The 22,645-nt window shown below is 35.0% G+C and overlaps 3 protein-coding genes across 4 annotated transcripts; 2 read left to right on the top strand and 1 right to left on the bottom strand.

The window, feature by feature from the left end:
- Window positions 1–5,456: 5,456 nt before the first annotated feature.
- On the top strand, window positions 5,457–15,425 carry LOC111637640 (glutamate receptor ionotropic, kainate 5-like). The gene is made up of 8 exons (XM_023383179.1): window positions 5,457–5,534; window positions 5,584–5,690; window positions 5,753–5,843; window positions 7,348–7,509; window positions 7,578–7,731; window positions 7,793–8,010; window positions 8,071–8,357; window positions 15,131–15,425. The coding sequence occupies exons 1-8, from the start codon at window positions 5,457–5,459 to the stop codon at window positions 15,423–15,425; spliced, it is 1,392 nt and encodes a 463-aa protein (XP_023238947.1).
- A 1,499-nt stretch (window positions 15,426–16,924) lies between these two features.
- LOC111637648 lies at window positions 16,925–18,175 on the top strand. Of its 2 annotated transcripts, none has more exons than XM_023383190.1 (2): window positions 16,925–17,065; window positions 17,492–18,175. In XM_023383190.1, exon 2 carries the CDS (start codon window positions 17,498–17,500, stop codon window positions 18,038–18,040), a length of 543 nt encoding a protein of 180 aa, XP_023238958.1. In that variant the 5' UTR covers window positions 16,925–17,065; window positions 17,492–17,497; the 3' UTR covers window positions 18,041–18,175. The 2 variants fall into 2 exon arrangements, with proteins under 2 accessions (XP_023238958.1, XP_023238959.1); XM_023383191.1 differs by lacking the exon at window positions 16,925–17,065 and adding an exon at window positions 17,103–17,350.
- Window positions 18,101–22,401, bottom strand: LOC111637647 (motile sperm domain-containing protein 2-like). Its single transcript, XM_023383188.1, has 8 exons — window positions 22,250–22,401; window positions 19,793–19,939; window positions 19,627–19,713; window positions 19,396–19,550; window positions 18,737–18,797; window positions 18,630–18,668; window positions 18,428–18,552; window positions 18,101–18,353 (listed from the first exon to the last, which is right to left on the bottom strand). Exons 1-8 carry the CDS (start codon window positions 22,335–22,337, stop codon window positions 18,267–18,269), a joined length of 789 nt encoding a protein of 262 aa, XP_023238956.1. The 5' UTR covers window positions 22,338–22,401; the 3' UTR covers window positions 18,101–18,266.
- Between the last annotated feature and the right edge of the window lie 244 nt (window positions 22,402–22,645).

Below are 22,645 nucleotides of genomic sequence, written 5' to 3' on the forward strand. Positions count from 1 at the left end.
TTGCTTCGAGGATTTTATAAAGCACTTTTAGGTGGTATCTGAAATCATTATGCGATGTTGAAATGTCGTCAATATATGTATTTACATTAAACTGGGCTAAATGGTCATAAGCTAATTTAATGGCTCTCGTCATCGTTGATGGTCCATTGGTAACTCCAAATGGCATGCGAAAAAATTCAAAATGTCCGTCGGGAGTAACAAAACCAGTTTTGTAAATATCACTTTCTTTTATGGGAATTGTGTTAAATGCAGACTTAACATCCATCTTTGAATTGTAAAGTTTACCTACTGTGCGTTTAATAACATCTTCCATTCGTTCGATCGGGTGAGGGTCGATCCTGGTGATACTGTTAATAGCGCGTGAAAAATCTACAACAATTCTTCTTGGGGTACTTTCATGAAAGGGCTGTTCCACAATGAAGGCAGGCGCTGCGTAAAGCGATTGGGAAGGGCGACAAATTCCTTGTTTTATCCATTTTTGAATCGGAGCCTTCATAAACTGGCGATCGGGCTCCGTGAGGCGGTACGGTCGGCATCTAAGGGGTTTGTCGTGTTGTAAATCTACTGTGAATTCCACGTATGGACACAATCCAATGTTGTCATCTTCAGAATAGAAGACGTCGGCAAATGTTCCAATAACGGTATAGAGTTGAATTTGCTGTTCCTCTGATAATCCTGTGGATTTTGGAATTAATTGCGTTTGGGGACTAAAACAATTTGGCACTACTGTTGGTAAGGTAACATCATCTAATGGCGGTAATGAGATATCATTTGAAGAAATACAGCTGATACTGTTTTTAGAGGCGTGAATACATTCGTACAGATGAAGTGCAGATGGTGTAGAGATGCATAATGAGCCGTTAGGATCGTAAGTGCATCTGGCTTGAACTTGTTGTTGCCAGTCGAATCCTAGGATTAACGAAAATGGAAGTTGTTTGCAAATTCCAATTTTTGGCATTAGATGATCAATGTTTCCAATCTTAATATTTAAGGATATCCAACCTATGGGCCTTTCGTGATCAACAACTTGGAATTCACCATCGGTCCACGGATGTATGACACAATCAGGTGGAACGCACGATTTCTGAATAACTGTGATATCTGCGCATGGATCACAGAGTGCTTGAACTTCGGTTTGATTGTTAATGGTAGCAGGTATTAAGGCACGTTTTTTTATATCGGTCTTAATGCAGTTTATAGAGTTACAGTCATTAGCTCTTTTAGGCTCTGGTCGTGTCGCTGAATTTCGTTTAGTATTGCGACGTAAATCTGTAAACTTTGGGCCAGTAATGCCATGTGGTGATGAATTATTGGGATTAGTTGTGTTTTCGATATGCTGAGAAGAATCGTTCGTTTGACGGTTCTGAATTTCTTCAAAACGACTCGGGAATTTTTTGGGCGAGCAATTGGTGAACCTTTTTGAGGAGGCGGTAAACTGCACATGAACGATGCGTGACCTCTGGTTCCACATCTCCAACAGGTGATATCGCGAAGATCATCGGTTTCAGGGTTATACTTACGAAGCTGTTCATTATACGCATTAGAAGATATTGGTGTAATTTTCGGTGAAGGGCGTGATCCGTAAGGTTGGCGTGATTTATATTCGTGCTGCATGTTTCGAATTGCATCAAGTGCCATTGCTCTGTCAATTAACTCTTCGACAGTATTAGAGTTCTGTGTAGCTAAGGCAATCTGCCATTTTTCTTCAGTGATGTCACCAATGATCATTGAAATTCGATCTGGCTGTGGGATAGTAAAAGGAGCTTTTTCCAAGAGAGCATCTTTGGCATATATGTAATCAACCAAGCTTTCGTTCCTTTTCAGTTTCCGATCAGCTTGATAAGCTAAAAATTCTTGCATGGTAATACGTCTTTTAAATCTTGATGTAAGGGCAACTTTCCATTCTATCCAATTATTGTAACGGTTACCTTGAGTTAATTGCCAATTTCTAGCAGATCCAGCGAGACGTGAGATAGTATTAGTCAATTTGAGTTCATCAGTCCAGTTTGCCAATGTTGAAATTCTTTCAACTTCTTTTAGCCACTCGAGCGCATTATCAATCATATCACCACGAAATATCGGAATGGAATTTGCCGTGTCATTAGTTGACGTGATTTGAATAGTACTTGGCGAATTTATTTGTCTCTCAATCAACTGTTTTTGAGATTCCATTAGCGTAGTCAGGACTGCGGCAATATTAGGATCCAGTTGCGAAGTAGGTGCAGGAATTTGTGGCGTATTGTTGCGATTATTTAGGGTTTCGACTTGTTTTTGTAACAGTTGGATTTGTTTTAATAATTCTGCGCTGTCAGGAATTATTTTAGCGTCGTCATCTTTGTCACTCGATCGCATCCTAAGAGTAGCGAGTTCGTCTAAATTTCCCTGCTGTTTTCTTTTTATATTATCATCCACGATGCGAGAAATTAAACAGTCTTTGCTTCCAACAAGAGAAAGATTCCGCAAACGTAAATCGGCTTTCAACTGGGCGACAGTAAAGTGTTTTATATCTTCTGACGTTAAAGAGTTCAACTCGTCGTTTATGGTTGTCATAATTCTGAAGCGAAGTTTTCAACTTTCACCGGAAATGCGAATTTATAACAAATGCTCGTGTCGATAGGCGACCGATCTTGGCGAGATCTATTTAGCGTTCTTGGCGAGAAACGACTGAAGAGTGTCAGGCCTACGTAATGGCGAGCAAATTCCAACTTTAAAATTAATTCTTTTTCAATTTAGAATTTACGATATTAGTAATAATCTACTTCTTCGAATTTATAACTTCTATGAATTGATATCTTTTGTTTAATACGTTTGAACAATCTAAACTCTTGATTTTTGCTCGTCGTTAATGGCGACCGTTGAAACGAAGTTCTAAAGGTTTAATATTAACAATTTTGTTAATGAAATGTTCTTTCCACTGTCGACTGCGCCATATAAGGTTTAGATCGGCGTCGAGTGACAACGTTATGAATTAATAAACGAATATAACGCAACTAATTAATGAATAATTTAATATTTGATGCTTACCAACTTTAACTTGTGGCGATAAGAACAAACGACAGAAAACAACATGGCGATCTGCGGCAACATCAGCGCCGCCACTAATTTAAACAAAATGAGGCCTTACAATAAACTAAGAATATGAGTAAAAGTTGCGGCCCGACGTTGTGGCCACGTCACAATAAATAATTGCTTATTATTTTATGCTACGAAATGAGGCAATCTTCATTGACCGAATAAAAAATCTGAAAAACAAAGTTATCTTTTAATTAATGCCGCGATGTAACTAAAATATAAACTTCTTACGATATTTGAAGTTGAGTTGTTCCTTGACCAAGGGAATTTTGTGTAACTATTAAAATAACTTTCAGTAAACAATAATAAATATTAGCCTGTTTGTTCCGCAAATGAGCTACAATTAATTACTATATTTCATTACAAAATAATCTTCGAGTTATCCAAATGTAATTATAATGATAAACAGTCGAGAATAGTTTTTGAGAATCTGCATGGGGATCGAAAAGTCTTTACACACAAGGCGATCGTTCACTTTTATCATTTAGTCACTTTTAAATCACAAAATACGGTTAATTGGTTGGTACGATGAGAGGCAGTAACCCAAAACTTGGGAAGGGAGAGTGTTTCTTGGGAAGACTTTCTATGCCAAACTGGCACTTCTCGTGTTGTTAAAGTAAATAATTTCTGCATTAATTATTTATTTATTTGTTTTCCATTTACTTTTATAAGTAAAATGTATTATAAAATACGTACTTAGACAATTTTTGTACGCGGTTCCACACATAAATCGCGCAGTTTGTTATTTTAAAATTTGTAAAAGAATTACGTTAATGACATATGCCTAATAAATGCATCGATTCGTAATCTTCGTATTACCGAAATACGTCCAATAGTTTGTAAGAAAGTTTTTGTTATCAATATATAATCACTGGATATTATACATAATTATCGTTATTCCTGACTCCAATATTTATAAATGGATTTATTTGAAATCAATTCCGAAGAAACATCATCGTAAAACTCATTCAAAGTTTACTTTTAATAAGAAAAGTTTATTTTTCGAAAAACCATCTTAAAAAGTTACGACGTAATGAATATTTTTCGACAAGATATATCAATTCTCAATACATTTTAAACATCGATCGATTAAATACGGGAGGAACGAGTACAAACCAAAAAATAAGAGAAACGAGGAAAAGAAAAATTACGGGAGAAGAATATGCAATACAGAGAAAAATCAAAAATTGCGCGGTTTTAACTCACGTAAAGAAGAGAAAAACTCAAGGCGTATTGGAAATTATTAAAACGCTTACGTGAAGATTGTAGTAAATGCAATATCTAGGGAAATGACTCGTTAGCTTAGAAGAATTAAAATTCCACGTGGCAAACGTTTTCATTATTTAAGGGCGCGAGTGGATAAACCCGACAAAGAAAATTTTCCAGCTAAGAAAAACGAATTTGCTATTTCTATCGAAATAGAATTTTATGTAAGAAATAATTTATTTAAAATTACGAAAGAGATTTACATAAAGATTGTGTCGTATCCACAAGTAAACATTAATGAATTATGAGAATAAGCGGAAATCTCTGGTTACATAGCAGCGCTGGCTACATATTCGTAGAAGTAACGACAGATACGATATATTTGCGTTAATTCAATTTCTAATCCAATCGATGTTTATCGGTCTCCGATACGAAACTAAAACGTCTTCGCTTTTATATTCGAACAAATTATGCGCTTTGGTAATTATTCGGCGTCGAATATATTAAAAATTTTGCCATATTCGACGGAAGAGTGATTTAGTTATCATTTTAGAGTAACGTTCTTTTAACGATACTACTCAAACAAGAATTGCACGCAATGTACGCAATGCACGCAAATTATTAGAGTACGAAAACGTAGCCCGATCAGTAGCTTACCGGAAACAGAATATTACGATAATAAACGGAAGCCAACTGCCAAATTACCGTGGTAAAAGGTATCGAAAGCCATCTCCCTTGGCATTAAATTGTTTCAGAAGTTAATTTTGTGGCATTATTCGTTTTTCGTAAAATTTCGTTTATTGCAGTAAATTTAATTGAATTTTTTATTTTAATAAAAATTCCATAAAATTGATACGTATTCATACGAGAACGGAAGGAAATAACAACAAATTTAATTAATACTTTTAAGAATGAGAGTACGTTGAACGTAAACGGTGCGAAATAATTTTCTGTGGTCATTTTTTAAGAAATTGATAAATTGGATTAGCGAGTAATCTAATTTAAAAAGAGAGAAGAGAATAGGAAATTTGTCATTACCTTAAAAATCAATAAATGTTGGAAATTATAATCAATCATTCTCTTGCTGTTGCATCGCACGATAATCTATAGGCCTATAGTCTTTATAGCGGCTCGGCATTATCGAAGGTCGATCGTATCTACGCCTTCTCTTTCACAAAATGGCAGATATGAACGCTTCCAAGATTGTTCTGAGGGTAGCGACTTCGGAAGTCAGTAACGTACTTCTTTCATTTCAAGTAATTGTTAATTAAAATTGCTATTTTACCAGCTGTATTTTGTTTTTAGTGGCAACCTTGGACGGTGGTTAATTATCAGCCAGGGGGAGAAGTCACCTTAGACGGAGGACTAATGAAGAAAATTCTAGCAATTTTATCCGAATACGCAAATTTTGAGTAAGTCGACGTTCTTTAACTCATTACTTAACTACTTATTCTTTAATATTTGACGTCTTTAGATACGTTATGGTTTCACCCCACGATAGACAGTGGGGAACTCCTTTGCCAAACGGAAGCTTCACGGGGATTATCGGTATGCTGGAGAAAAATGTGAGTTTGTACGAAATAAATTTGAGTATTTTTAATATTAAATTAATATTTTCAAAAAAATTTGATAGTTCTTACGTCACTCTTTAAATTCGAAACGAGTACAACTAAACTAGACACAATTCGTTTTCTGTTAGAACACTAACTAAGAATTAAGTCGAAGCGCTAGAAAGTCATAATACCTGTATTTTTTCAGGTTCTTCTGCCACCGTCACTTGCCGATGGCATAAAAAGAACGAAAAGAATTGTTTCGTTGGTGTTAGTGACCTCGGACGTTGTCGCTTTGATCCGTCGAATCTCGAAAACCAAATTGCAGATCCTCGATTTTTGTTATATTTTTAATTTTCACGTCTCGCATTATGCGAAATGACAAACTTTAATCAAAATCGAACCATCAAATTTGACAACGAACTCGATTCCATAAGCCACGTAAAAGAGTTTCGCTTACGCTCCGCCGCAATAAAATAGCTTTATAAATATTTTATATTTGCATTAAAATAATTGTAAAATGCAAACAAAAATTGCCAAGAACTAATCTTATAATCGATACGAGTTGATAATAATAATAAACGCAAAGCCCAAACGGTGTAGACTCGAAAGTTTTCGATACAACTTACTACGCAGTTAAGACGTATCACGAGAAAGTACACTAAGCAGGAATTTTTCGAAATTCCCACCCGCGGTGGGAGAGAGAGAGGTAAGAATTACCCCGAAGAACTCGGCTTCTACCGCGCTATTTTAGACGCGTTTTCCGTTTTTGCGGGAAATGGAACATATTTTTAAACCTGTCTAAAATTCTCTAATTAGCCTCCAAAGAGGTGGACCTAATTCTCGCACCCGGCGAAAACGAGTAAGATCGGCAATATAGGTAAAAAGATTTTCTCACCCGAGGGTTTATCGCACCGAGTGTATAATCTAATACATTTTAAAAATTCTTTATTCCTCCACTGTACACAATTTAAAGAACTTTTAAATGTGTTAGATTAGGCACGCGGTGTGATAATCCTGTACGTAATATAACCGCTGTATCCGCTAGTATAATATATTTAAAAATGAGTGACTAAAAATAGAAAAACTTTTAGCGTTCTATTTGTATCATCGTCGTCATCCTCGCTCCACACTCTACTTGCAGTAAACTGCAAAATACTTGATGATGATGATGTAAAACTTTTGTATTAAGGGATACGTCTAGTTAAAAGGTCACTCCCTTACAATTACATTTGTCTATTGCTTTTCTCTTCCGTATTAACTCGAGAAATCTAATTTTACATTTCTCAAGTCTTTTCTTGTCTCTCGATAACTACTCAAGAATTTTTATATTTACTGATTATAGTTTCTTTACTAATGCGACTTTTCTTTTCATACGAATAAGACTAAAATTCTGGAGTAATCGCTACTGTAAACCCGAAAGGTCTCGAATAATCTCTCCAAGAATTATAATTAAGTCTGAAATTTGCATAAAAAATACTACCGCAAACAATCGCTTAATAATAAAATTCCGTTTCAGGAAGCGGATATCGGTTTGGGTCCTTTCACTCCAACCTATCAACGATCGAGGGTGGCCAGTTTTAGTAAAAGCTTCACTAGAGTATACTTAACTATTTTGGCTGGCGGAAATAACGTAAAGAAACCGAACTTGTTTAGTTACATCTTAACGTTTGGATGGGAGGTAGGTTAAAGACGAGACAATTTCATCAAAGGTGATCAATTATTAAATAAGTATTTAACGCTTTGCAGATATGGCTCTTTCTCTTCATTAGTATGATCGCCTGCATCGTCGTTTCTAGTCTCACGGAATTTTTCCTCGATTTTTCAACAACGAAGATTGGAGCGTTGAAAAAGAAATTAAACGAATATTTCTGGGCTTTCGTCGGAACCATATTTTGCGAAAGTAAGTCTTTAAATGTTAAAATCGTCCTTTTTTCAACAGCCGAAATTCTTTCCTTCTTCAGGTATGCCAATGACTCCCTCGTTCGATTCCACCAGAATAGTGATCGCGGTTTGGTGGTTAGCTGTTATAGTATTAATGAACGGTTTCAGCGGCAACATGAAAGCTAACATGATGCTGAGACCGGAGCACGACAAAATACAATCGATAAAGGAACTGGTCACCAGACCTCACATTCGACCCATCGTCATGAAAGGAACGGCGTACGAAACTTACATCAAGGTAACCGTTCGTTTACCGGCGGACGAAGTTTACAATGGCCTAATTGTCGTACGTCCGTAGACTGCACCCGGCGAAGAGTTTAAGAAATTGTGGGATATGATTCTGGACCACGACGGCCTGCTCTTGCCTTCCGAGATGTTTTCCGTGGAAACCTTGGAAGAAGTTAAGAATGGAGAATCTGTTTACATAGCAGAACCGGTGACTCTGAAGTACTACGTCGGAAAGAACTGCAAGGAGTTTGAAAATGCCTTCTTTTATTTTTCTAGAGAAATCTTTTATCCTCATTATTTCACGGTTTCGTTCCGTAAAGATTTGAGAAAAGACGTCAGAAGAGTTCTCGATACAACGTAAGTAATTCGAATAAATCTTTTTTTTTTTCTGCGCTGTTTTCGATGTTCTATATAAGTCTTTGACATTCGTAAATGATTACGAGCTGTTTAAAAACTATTAAAATCGCTTTCAAAACACAACGATGACGTAACTCGATCCTGTGTGATAATGACGTGATAAAATAACATCAAAAAACGACATTACTTGCCACTTAATAGCCAAGAAAGCTTTTTAATTCAAAATAATACTAGGAAGGAATTTAGTTTATTTATTACGTATCCCTTATTAACCACAACGTGTTTACGGACCACCGATATGTTACAACACAACGTACAGTACCAATAGTAGTAAGGTTGCCTAGATTATTTACATAGAAATCTGCAAGACAGGAATGAGAGTTATACGAAGTACAGAGAAGCTCAGCCTATAAGCCAAAATTCTTTTCTAAGCCACGCGTTATCCTATCAATTAAGTAAGTTATACGTGGGTTAATATCATTTCGCGAAATAGCGTAGAAAGCTTGCGAGTGGCACGTAGGTAAATAAGCGAGCAAATTGCATTCCCTGTTTCACTGGATTGCTTACACTTTATTTATTTTATCAACTACAGTTTTTATACCTATCCATTTGTTTAGAACATAAACTCCTACTTGGCCGTGTATTATCGCTGGCAAAACTAATTAAATTCGTCGATTTCTATTAAAAAAATTGAAACTGATTCATTGAATATTACAAGTACTTTACATTACGTATCGCTTATTATAATCGAAAACAATGTTATCAGTCGTATAGTAATAATATTATTATTATCTAAATCAACACGTCCCAAAACATATAAGTTAAATAACATTACAAAAATTTCACTTGCTTTATCATAATGAAAATTGTTCGTCTCATTCTAATCAAACTTTGTCAACATCCTCGACGATAACTCGAAAAACCGCTTTAATTAACTTTAAAGAGCTCGAATGCTTATTACATTTTTTCTGTAATTTAATTATAATTACGTTAATAATCATAAACTTGAGTTTAATGTGATTGTTAACAACGGCCAATCGACAAAACAGATTATAACAGTTAGAAACCACGTTGTGCCAATAAAAACTTTAGCATCAGCGATTTAAATTAAATCATTCAATTACGTAAGACGTTTACTCTTAATACGTTAAACGTTCGTTTAATCCCACACTCGATGAAGTTTGCGCTTTAAATTTCGACTCGTCACTGGTTAGTTTATTTATAGGCTCGCCGTTTGCCGTAGTCCGAAGATGCGCTCTTCATAACTGTTTCGTTAAAGTACATTACCGTACTTGTATCTCTTAGGAAACGGGAAAAAATAAGAAATGCAATGAATTATCCCTCAGATGCAAACTCAAAATTTTCGAATGCGACGATAATTGAGTCAAAAAGAGTACAAGCAATGTTCCTGCGCAATTAAACATCCAGTTATGTGCAAGATTTTGAAAACAGTAAACATCGAAATGTTGTGTTGGCAGGAAAAATAAAAACCCGGTTCGCAGACGAAATCGAATCGGAAAAAATGTGATCTTTGAAGTTTTAATTTATTAATTTTGGTGAAAAAATTATTAAAATGGTCCACCCATTAGTGTATCGTAAAACAGAAGTCTGCGTAAGCCGAATTAACAATAAAAACAGATTTGACAAAAAATTATTCATGAATATTCACCAAGAAACATTTTTAATTCTGACGAAATAGCGATCGATTTTTGTAAAATATCCGATAAATACGTTTAAATATTAAAACGCAAAAGAATTTAAATCACTAAAGGAACGCATTACCACCCACAAAGTGCTAAAGGCGCGTGATAAGCAATGTAGAATTTGTAGTGTCTCTTAAAGAAATAAAATCAGAAAAATGTCTCTGTTTTTATTACAGAATAATTATATAAATAATTCGCGTGGTTGGTTAATATAAATGTTCTTATTAAAACTAGCGCCGATCATGCATTATATTCGATCAAAGGGTTCTTTTGGTTGCGTGGCACGTGCCCTCTTGCCGGAGCAACTCCTTATTAGACAGCAACGAACCGCCACCGAGTATTACAGTTCTTTTTAACTAGACGGAAACGATTGCTCCTAGTGTTTGCGAGAAGTAAAATCTTACATATTTTAACGGTCTGAAATATTAGCCGGTGTGAATTACTGTTCAAATGAAAATAGGAAATATAGACAATAGTCAATGTCAAACCGATATGACCTATTGCTAAAATAATTTTTCCATTTGATGCATTGCATTTTTTGGCAATGTCGTGGGATCAAATGTCTGAGAAAACTTTGTTTTTAGTCTGTTGAAGAAGAGATCATAAATAATACTCCAGCAGATATGCCAAACGATAATTTTAAAACTAGTCGGCAATTCACAAGAAATTTTCAGTGTCCGCTACGGCGACTTCTTCCAAAAATATGCCAAATTGTTGCCAAGAAAGGCTCCGGGGAATTTCAGATGGAATCGAAGAAACTCAACACTAAGATAGTGTAGATTCTCCAATAATTACCCGGATGAAAAACTGCGAGTACGGAGTACAGTATACGTGTTGAATTTCGTAAACATCATAAATACCAGCGTTTTATTAATAAACTAGCCTATGAGTCCATGGAAAAAATAACAACAGCAAAGATTACGATTATTATATTATTTAGTACTTTCAACCCTTCTATTAGTATTCGATTTGTATTTACAAAGGTTGTCTTTCGTAAGAGTTTATCACACCGAGTGATCAACCTAACACATTTTAAAAGTTTTCTTCCTGTACTGTTCACAATTTAAAAAATGTTTAAATTCTGTTAGATTGGTCACTCGGTGTGATGAACCTTTACCTAAGATAACCTTTGTAAATAAAAATCGAATACTATAATATAACGAACATTAAAATGAAAACCATATACAAAGTTTGGTTATTTCAGCCATCTATTGTCACGTTTATCTCAATACTCGGATGGTACGAAATGGCACAATTTCATTGGTCAAATGGACACCAATTGAAAATACGATAACTGTACCATTCACAGTAGAATATCAAATGGTAATCTGCCAGCCAATCAAATTTCGCGAAAAACGAGCCAAATATTTAAAATCGGCACTCTCGAAAACCACTTAAATCATATTTTGTGCTGGCAGATAATCTTGTATTATCTAACTTTCCTATTTGAATGTCATCATACGGCTAGTCCGATAGAAAGAAGGGACTATCGACTATTCAATTTACCAGACAATTTTGAACGAGTAAATATCGCCGTGATAATAAATAGAAATATGAACATCGACACACGAAAAGACTTCCAGCTTTACTCTGTGCCTTAAAATCATTGCACCGACATTAATTTGGCTAAACGGTAAAACATCTTAAGCGATGTTAGTGAAAGAAATTGGGGCAATGGGTTTATGAGTTAATAAAGGGAGATGAAATCAGGAGAGGGGGTGTCCAAATTTCCTGGTAATTAAGCATATTAGAATTTGTTTGGTTTATTCGGTTACGGCAACGCGACACGTGAGCGATCTGTCGAGGGGATGCGGAAAGATTTTTATATAAAGATGATTACAATTTAGGTGTTACAAACGCGAAGAAAACCCACAAAACACTACGCGGCCGGTATGTTGGCCATACGCGAACCCACCACCGACTACCCGTGTTGGGTGGTTTTATCCACTCGGTTACTGCAGGATGCTTATTGGGCTGCAATTTGAAGACTTGTAGACCAGTGTTCCGCAACCGGTGTGCCGCAACAGGTTTCACGTCACACGGTGAAAGTATAGTTGCCACCTTTTCAAAATCGCTGACCCGGAGGGCAAATGAGGTTTGTTCGAACAGAAGTTCCTGACGCATGCGCAATATCATTTTGCTATGCGAAGAATAATTTGCAGTGCATACCGGTTCTAAATCAGTTACAGTTAGCGACTAGGGAGACTTGGATAGGAGTAACGCAAGTGACCTAGCTCTATTGGATATTGGAGGTGTATTTGATTACGAATGAATCGTACAAGCGAAAAAAAGCAGCACTTCGCCTATGCCAACGACTACCACACTAGTAATTCCGGTACATGGGGGAAGAAATATATGCGACAGTTTGCATATAATTTTGTACATATTCATTTCAACTTGCATGGGAATTTATAGGTCTGCAGTGTTCCGCAACCTTTTTCTACTCGCGGCGCACCTGTGACTCGACGTGACTCGTGACGTAAATTTTTTCACAATACGTGTGAAAAAATTTACACGTTTCGGGCTTTTAAGCCCCTCTTCAGCCAACTAAAACATTAAAAGAGGATATAACATACATATAGAAAAATACACAATACGTTATTATGAGAAATATTAATTAACCCCGGAGCCCGGAGATAACTCACTCAATCCCGGAGTCTCCGGGTCAAACCCGGACAGGTGGCAACCCTAGGTGAAAGGTGTGACGTGAACTTATATATTCTATTGCAAGTTTTATTTATATATTTTTATCGCAGTTGTTGTGTTTCTTATGCTTGTATTTCATTCACTGATGAAATAAGATGATGTTACACCAATAAACAATTATGTCGTCCTAGTACTCACTTATTATTTTGGAGGTATACATTGGACTCACACAGATCTCGAGCAACTACAAATGAAAACAAAATCAACACTTACTAATTATAAAAAATATCATCCTAAATTTGCCATAGAAAGATTAACCCTTTCACGTAAAGATGGCGGACGTGGTCTGATCGACATACTTAATCTCCACTACAAATAAATACAGACATTGCGAGAGTTTTTCTACAAAAAAACAATAATCATCACAGTTACATAAAGCAGTAACTCTAGCAGACTTAAATAATACACCATTAAATTTACATTCACAACATATAAATAGCATAGACACCATTAAGCAATCATGGATGCGAAAGGCACTTCCAAGGTAGGCATCCTTACGACCTGGCCCAGGATTTTGTTGACAAAACTGCGTCAAACGACTGGTTAGATCGGGGATGCCTCTTCAGAGAAACGGAAGGATTTACGATTGCCATACAAGATCAGGTCATAAATACTAAAAACTACAGAAAACACATACTCAAAGATATAACAATCACAAACGACATAAGCAGAAAATGTCACATCATGCCAGAAACTAAAGAACACATCACTTCCGGTTGCAAGCTCTTGGCACAGACAGATAATTTATACAGACATAATCAAGTAGCAAATACATCAAGAGCTTGCAAAGAAACACAAGTTATTAGACATTCACGAACCATACTACAAGTACAAATACGTTCAACAGACAGTATTGGAAAACAACACGCACAAAATGTACTACGACAGAACCGTAATCACAGATAGAACAATTTACCACAACGGACCAGACATCACATTCATTGACAAACACAATAAAATCACATACATTATAGACATAGCCATTCCAAACACTCACAATGTACAAAACACATGCACTGAAAAAATTAGCAGGTACACAGAACTCGCCCAGGAAATAAGGCATCTGTGGAGGATGGATAGGGTGCTTATTGTACCTGTTTTTCTCTCTTGTACAGGTATGATACCACACACATTATACAAAAGCCTGGGAACATTACAATTGAATAGAAATACATACACCACACTACAGAAGGCCACTATATTGAATACATGCGATATTCTTAGGAAATTCCTGAATACAGACACTGACACACTTATTTAATTTTTGTCTTATTATGAAGTTGCTACGCTTTGACTCTGGTCTGGCATAGTACGCAGCCATCGGTGTCAGCCGAGTGTAACTCACAAAACTCAACATAATAATAATAGTAGGTTTATGGCATTAATTAATTTTATTAATAATATCATACGTTTTTGAGAGGAATAACATTTTGGTGCGCCGTGTCGAGTCACGTCGAGTCACAGGTGCGCCGCGAGTAGAAAAAGGTTGCGGAACACTGCAGACCTATAAATTCCCAGTCATTCATCCGTCTCTGTCTTTCCTTAATTTCGAGAACGGAGTTAGATACGTACTAATAACAGGAAAAGTACGATGTACGGGAACAAAACACTACTACACTAGTTTATGCTTCTAACACAATAAAGTGCTATAAATTAAGACACTTGGTGGGTTGTCTCATCTTTATTTAGTTGATACGTGTGAAAAAATTTACACGTTTCGGGCTTTTAAGCCCCTCTTCAGCCAACTAAAACATTAAAAGAGGATATAACATACATATAGAAAAATACACAAGTGTATTTTTCTATATGTATGTTATATCCACTTGTGTATTGTTATATCCACTTGTGTTGTATCCACTGTGTATTGTATGTATGTTAAATACACTTGTGTATTTTTCTATATGTATGTTATATCCTCTTTTAATGTTTTAGTTGGCTGAAGAGGGGCTTAAAAGCCCGAAACGTGTAAATTTTTTCACACGTATGAACTAAATAAAGATGAGACAACCCGCCAAGTGTCTTAATTTATAGCACTTTATTGTGTTAGAAGCATAAATAAATTCAACTAAATAAAGATGAGACAACCCGCCAAGTGTCTTAATTTATAGCACTTTATTGTGTTAGAAGCATAAACGAATTGCAAAGCACGGTTTCATATCATCAAAACAAAAAAACTACTACACTAGTATTATTGTTATTGGTACTATTTAAAAATGTTAAATATTTAAAAAACATAATAAAGTTTTTCGTTAAATTTTTGGTTAAATCGAATAATTTGAAGTAATTAACGTTTCAAGATTTAAAGTTAATTGTTAATCTGCTTTGAAGCGTTGTAAATTTAATACTTTTGTTAACTTTTCGTAGTATGAGAAGAATATTGGAAGGGGAAGATTTCGATGGAAAATTAATGATGAAAATCAATCACGAATTTGGAAAGTGCACCTTTCAGGATGACGCGCAACAAGAAAAGACCCTGAGCATGGAGGACCTTCTTGGCATTTTTGGCCTCTTCTTAATGGGTTTGGGTGCCGCTACCGTCGTCTTCTTAATCGAGTTCAACGCGAAACGTAATAAAACTAAAACGCTCTTAATTCGTAGAAGACACGAATTTTCGCTTAAAGCGATTTTCCGTAATTTCACTCGTACTTTTCGTCGCTAAGTATGCCATTTGCTTTACCATAAATTAAAAATTTATATTATTTCTATAAAAATTACGTACGTAGCCGAAGAAAACAACAATTTCTCTAAATGACAGAGGCGTTACGTAAGCAGGGTTGTATAAACGTAGTTAGCTCTTGGACAAATACAGAAGATAAAGAAATAAAATTATTTCGCAAAATATATTGTATCTTAACAATAATTGGTCGTTGAAATTGAAATACGTATCTTAACACTAATCACCGTCTTCGTAACATGTTATTTAATTAACTAATTGATGGCCACCTGTTGTAAAATTAAGAGTCAAGGAATAATTTACAATCTAAGTTCGTTAATCCGAAATAATTCGTATCCCGCATACTTTAAGAAGTAACGGAATTACGCGGTAATAATCCGGCAGGCTGGTATTTGGTTGGCGCATAGCTTTTGTGTATCGTATAAGTTAGAAAAATAAATATGTTTACACGAATCATCGTGATTTGTGGATGTTGATTTTGTTCGGAAACATCTCCATTCACATTTTTTTCAGGTTTTTATAAAAATTAATCTTATAGTATATTCATACTCAGTGTCGTCTTTAGAGTGATTAAGACGTGCATAAACGGTATACTACACTAGCGCGTGCGCTGGTGCTTAATGTACGCGATATCCGCAACCTACGGATCTCATTTAATTTATGAAATATTGCGGAAACACAAAATATCCGTTAATCCAGAAGAGCGCCGGATAAATAAATTTCTACTGGAATTTTTTAAATCTCTAATGCTTCTTTAATTGAAAAATGTTTTACTTTAAGACAAATATATTAAAAATATTTTTACAAAATTCTTATATTTCTATTTACGAATTATCTTAATTGGTTTCAATAGATAAATATTCGTTAAATCGTATATTTTTTTAATTTAATAAACCGCATCGTTTGAAAAATTTTTTACTAAGAAAATTACCATTTTATTAATAAAATTTACATAAACCGAGAAAAATTAATAATAATAATAATAAGTAATTTTTTTTCCTAATATTTAATGTAATTACAGTACTGTACTTCATTATAATTAATATGTCGAGAAGGCAACAGATGGCAGCACGTGTATTTCATAAATGCAGTCGTGTTTTTTTTCTTCGGTTCCTTTAACTTTTCATTTTCTCCCTTTTTCTTCTTCCCAGAATAAATTTCGAATTTTCAGTTATAGAGTTGAACATAAGATACAATATAATACGAAAACAGTAGCGATTACTATTTTGTCGCGTTACGGCGTATTAGTTCTCGCGTATACTTACAAATTATTTCTTATAAAACTACGTAAAAAGTTTAAATTATTTTATGCTTTAACGGGGCTTTTTTATTTTAAGACTTTTAAATAAAACAATTTTTTTTTATTTAGAAGTTTGAAGAAATTAAGAATTTAAAAAAAAACTCTTTACAATTTAATGTTGTGGCAACACTAAATGTTTATCCGACTCAATTTTGAAAACTGCTAAAAATCTAAATTTATTTCATTTTAAATGTAAAATTAAATAAAACTTTAAAGAAAAGTGCGAGCGACAAAATTTAAAAAGTTGTTTATTATTTATACAAATTTACGCCATCAGATGGCACTTTGCATCGAGGTAAATTCTTTCTACCCGACGAGCTAAGAGGTATTTGATATTTTAATTAAGATTTCGTGTTTTATATTTTCGCTTTTTATTGGTAAAATTAAATTCAACCAAAGTAATATCCAATAAAATTACCCGTAACACGAGATTTTATGAATATTTTAGAAATTTTTTTCCTTTAAATTAATTAAATTAAGATATTGCCGAGTGTCGTTGGCGTGCTTAAAACGAAGTACTTTTGTTGAATTTCAATTGTAAATATTCTAGCTTTGTTTAAACTCTGTACGTCTAGAATAATTTGTATTTCAAGTACATAAATTCATTTAGATAAGTTATATTTACTTTAATTTAGAGGAAGAAACACGAGTCCGCATAACTGAATTGTTTTTAAATAGTTGTAGATGTAAAAATTAGAGACTTCGCTCGATTCTAGAATATCAAATACGGACATATTACTTTCTGGTTTAGGTTAAAATGGGAAGAAAAAAGCCGGTTGCAGTTACTAGCGAAGAACCTTCGCGCGCGGAAAGCGAAGAGGCTCTAGAGGGTAACGCCAACAACGAGGTGCCACCTCAGATGATCCTCAACCAGACCGTGGTCATCTCCAGCGAGAAAGAAAACAAAAAGAAACCTCCGACGAAGCGAAAGAAAGAGGAAAAGGAAAATCCACCCGTCAAAAAGGGGCGAGTCTTGAGAGGAAAAAAGAAGAAGGACGAGGAAGAGGCCGCGGTGATTGGTGCCACTGATAATCTTGCGGCAGAAGCTTCGAACAACCACCTCGCCGGTCCTTCCATTACGGAGGTCAAAAGCGTAGGAACCAATCCAATAGAGAGCATGGAGCTAATCATCCGGTCTCACGAAGAACTGAAGCGGCAGGTTCTCGATTTATCCAACGATATAAAGGATTTTAAGAGCGAAGTTCTCGGCTTGTTACGGGCGTTGATCGACCAGGAGCAGAAAAAGGAAGAAGCGGAAGCTCCACTATCTTGGAATGGATTTAAGAACGGTCTTTCCTAGTGTAAGAGCGAATAATTTTTATGTTACGCGGATGTAAATGAATTAGAATCATCCGTTTGGTAAAACTTTAATAAAATTTTTATTAAAGAAAACTATACAAGTTCTTTATAAGAAAATGTTGCGTACAAAGTACGAATTTATATCATATGTATCAAATAAAATTCAATAATAAAGTTTATATAATATTCTGGCTTGGTTAAATTCGTTTAATTAAACAAAACTAGTTTCAAGCCGCTACTTTTTCCTTCAAGACGTTAACTGGTTGAAGGCAACTTCCGCAACTTCCTTGCTTGTAGACGTATTCCGTATTTGTCTGTAAAGAAATTTCCGGTTATTTACGTAGAACGCTTTATAATATATTTAAACTTTTAGGACAGAAATACTTACCGAACCTCCCATGTCTACCGGCAGCATCGGTTTGTCTACGTAATCGAAAATCTCGTTTCCCGAGACGAACTTTATTCTCTCGACCGCGCTCTTAGAAAGCCAGGTCTTGACGATCTTCCAAGCGGCTAAATTAATTCAAAGAGAATTTGAGTAAATTATAATTTAAAACCTTAACAATTTAAGTATTACGAAATGAATTTACCGTTGAATAACCATGGCATATCGAATACGAGTAGATAACCTGTCGAGAAAGTTAAAATCATTATTTGCTTGAATTTTCATAAAAGAAATTATATTCGTGGCGCTTACCTAAAGTATGTGGATAGTAATTTTTGAAGAGATCGATCATGAACTTGATTACGTCCATATCCTAAAAGAAATGTAGAATAATTTAGTTTACGCGCATTAATTAATTCGGGTTACGTCTCGTACCATTATAATTTTAGTGTGTTAATTGATTGTTAAGTATTGAACAGTTAATGAAGTAGGTAAATTTCAGTTTAATGCCATCGACTTAACCCGTTGCTGGATTATATTGGAAGAATAATATTAAGTATATAATATAGTAAGTAGGGGTTCGATTTAGAGAATTTTCGTAGGTGGGTTACCATTTGTGTTCCATCTCTTAACGCAACGGAGTAATTTGTTCCGTCCATTCGGAGTGCTACCGTACCTTCGACGGTTAGTTGCTCAAAAACACCATCTTACGGTTGGCGGGGCGTAAAGACTTTTAAAAAAGTTCACTTACAAATTACAGTAAACTTCACGTGAGCTCGCTGTATTGTAAAAAACTTAGGCTGATGAAAAGGTCGTCGGGTAATGACTAGATACATTTAAATCGCCCAACGAATTATAGGGTGGAGGTTATTTATGTCTGGTGGCTACAAAACACACACTATAAACTGCATTTTATCCGCTATAAATTATTAAATGAAAGCATATTTCTATAAAAGTAGTAGTATACTTGCCAGATTTGAAAGTCCCGAATCTCTACAATCGTAGATAACCGTAATTCCTTCCCCCTGGTTCATTCGATCTAACTTTTCGACCCAGTAAACCAGGAAACGTCTAACGTCTTCCGCTTCCTCTTCTCGTTTTCTATGCAGTTTCACTTTTACTAAAACTAGGTGTTCAATAATAGAACGTTTAACAAACTATACTTCATTAATCCCAGTGAAAATATTTTTCTAAAAACATACTTATGCTATGTCCTTCTTTATCCTTGTTAAAAGGAATAGTCCCTCCTAATTCGAAGAATTCTGTAGGTAAGTTATCCTCGTGCAGATCTAGGAAATGCCAGAATATTTTAGATATTTATCAACCATTAATTCTGGGATGAGATAAAGTTCGAACGACTCGACTCACCACAGACACCAAACTTTTTCCTCCACTGTAAGGCATCTTTAGCCATTTTTTCTGCTTGTTCCGGAGTATTATCCAAGTGAAGCAGGAATCTCTGACAGTACCAATCATCTTCCTTGAAACGTTCTATGTCTTGAGGGTAGTACAAGTCTGAAATAATATTATTTTAATTATAAAATTTATATTTAAAAAACGGTGCACGACGTTCTCTTTTGATACGTAAAGGAGAAATTACCAACTTAAGGGATGTAATTGCGCCTGTTAAATTTCGATAGTTTCATTTCATTATAAGGGTAAAATGATCTGAAAAATGTCTTCAAATATTATAGTATTTTCTATTAATTGTTAATGTTTTAGCTGCCTCTTTTATTATTATATTCATATGTGATCTATAATTCAACTGCGGTGACTCGCAGATGAATTATACTTCGTTATAGTCATATGATTGGACGAAATTTTGTTTTAAGAAAAATATATGTATTATACATAAGTTTAATAATAATTTTTAAGAAATGGGGCTCGTATGGCACCGTATGACCTGTTAAAAATAAAAACGGGTCCTACGGACTGAAACATTTTGGATATTTGAACACTCCTTACAATGATAATCTACATCATTATCTGGTGTATTTGAACAAATATTTAAACATTACTGTCGAGTGTATCCATATTAGGTCATTCAGCAAACATTATTAAAAATCATATTTATCAGTTTATCTCGAGTGGCTAAACTACTTTATTTTATAATTCACTGATCTTATTTATCATCCGCATCCCCTCCATCGGAACATATACATTCATAAGTATCATGCAGGTGAGTATGAATAATTTTTTATTAGCATGTTATCTTCAGTTAAAAGTCCAATAAAATGTGTATCCATAGGTTTCAAATCTCTCTTTTATCCCTATTTTTCACGACAGTTACTTTTTTAGACTGTTTTAAAGCTTTAAGACCCCTTACTTCACATCTATACCACACAAATAATAGCATACTTTACGTTGTGATCAGTGCATTTCTAAACCGTGCCTGTTGAATTTTTCATTCCTAATTGATTTCCATCCATTCTTACAAGATTTTACTTCCTTTCTGTCATTTTTCGATCTCTTTTACATAATCTCAACTCGTAAATCATTTACTGCGCAATTCTAGTCTTTCAGAACCACCGAATATAACTGGATTGACGAGTGCCACCGTACTTCAATCATTTCCCCGTATTGGCGATAAGTAAAAATTAGCCGGTCCATAATTCAATACGATTGACTTTATCGCTAGACTACCGTCATATTTAAACACGGAAACACTGTTCTGATAGCGGATAACCCGTCATTTCTCTATCAAATACTATGAAAAGCGGCAAACACTTCAAAGTTTATAACATAAATTTATAAGCGCATTAATTATATTATAGTAGCGGTTATACCGTAATGGTTCTTCGATAACTTTATACTGTAGAGGCTTCTAGTTAATAGAATATCAAGTTTAATGCTACGAAAAGTAGAACAGATGTGATTGATAGCCTGGTCTGTGCGTGGGACGTATCAGTCGAGTAATTTCTTTTCTTTTCTAAATTCAGATAAAACTAATTAATTTTCCACACTACGCGGTTTCAAAAGCGAACCACTCGGTATATTTTCTTCCTATGTTTATAAATACACGTTACTTGTATAGCAGCTATCTGTTAAGGTGATTTGAAAAAAAAGGAAAATAAATATACACGTGTATATAAACTGCGAGGTTTTAAAGGTGATTAACCGCTTGAATATTCTGTCTCGTGATATTTTTATTGTATACTAAGTGCCTATTCGTCGTTAATTTTCAAAAACAACAAAGTGACAAACGTATATATTGAATAAAATGCTGCCATTATATACTTGTGGAATGTTAAATCTTAATATTAAAATATCATCTTAACCAGCAGTATTTGTCGGATTTAAGTATTTGTTTCCTTATTTTTAAGGTTTATATAAGATTGTTATCATTAGGCGAGTGTGATATTTATGTGTTGCGTTATGTAGTTAGCCCTCACCGTTCTATAGAAGTATACGTTTCACTAGATAAAACTACTAAAAATTCCGAAAAAATGCTATGTAGAAGTACAGTCATTGTGTTAAAATTATAAAATAGATAGGTCATAGCTTCGACTGTCGGAAATTTTAATAGTATAGACTCGAACGGTATGCCCGAAGCAATACCTGTTTTATAAGAGTATTTTGGGCTGTAGAAAGCGAAATGGGTCGAGCGAGCTGGCTGGCAAGGAATATTATAAAATATCACTAGTGTTTTCGCCGAAAATCTTACTTAGTGATGCGTTATTTTCTATTAATTTTAAGCTCTATAATCTATTTTTAGCGATAGGAACGAAAACGAGATATCCAGAAAGGTTCAAAAACCTGTTTAACACACGCGTGATGACACTGGGACGAGGGAAGGAGATAGAAAAAAGTACGGCGCTAACATACCTGGGTGTTCTTCGTAATCCTTCAACACTTTATTCCTCAATTCCTCCACCTTTGCGGTGTCGATAGTTTTAGATACCGTACCGGGCATTTTTCTCGTATGCTATAACACAGTTAAAACTCCAACGAAAGCTGCGCGACAACTGACAGCTGTAGCCACTCTCGCTGATTATATTCAGTAGGGGGAAAGCGGAACGTCACGTGAACCACGCTCAAGGTCAGTCACGTGACGGTAAGTATTCAGGTTGACGTCGCTTTTTTTCTAACTTTTCATTAGTTTTTCTTACTGAGAAAGAGGCGAAGGTTACTGTGTATTGACCCGAGAAGACTAGATTTGTATTTTGAAATTTATCTTCTACCATACACCTAATTATTGTTTATGTAGACGCAACGACATTA

Source organism: Centruroides sculpturatus, unplaced genomic scaffold (genome assembly GCF_000671375.1).
Source record: "Centruroides sculpturatus isolate CEXI.00-Female unplaced genomic scaffold, Cexi_2.0 scaffold1054, whole genome shotgun sequence".
Classification (NCBI taxonomy): domain Eukaryota; kingdom Metazoa; phylum Arthropoda; class Arachnida; order Scorpiones; family Buthidae; genus Centruroides; species Centruroides sculpturatus.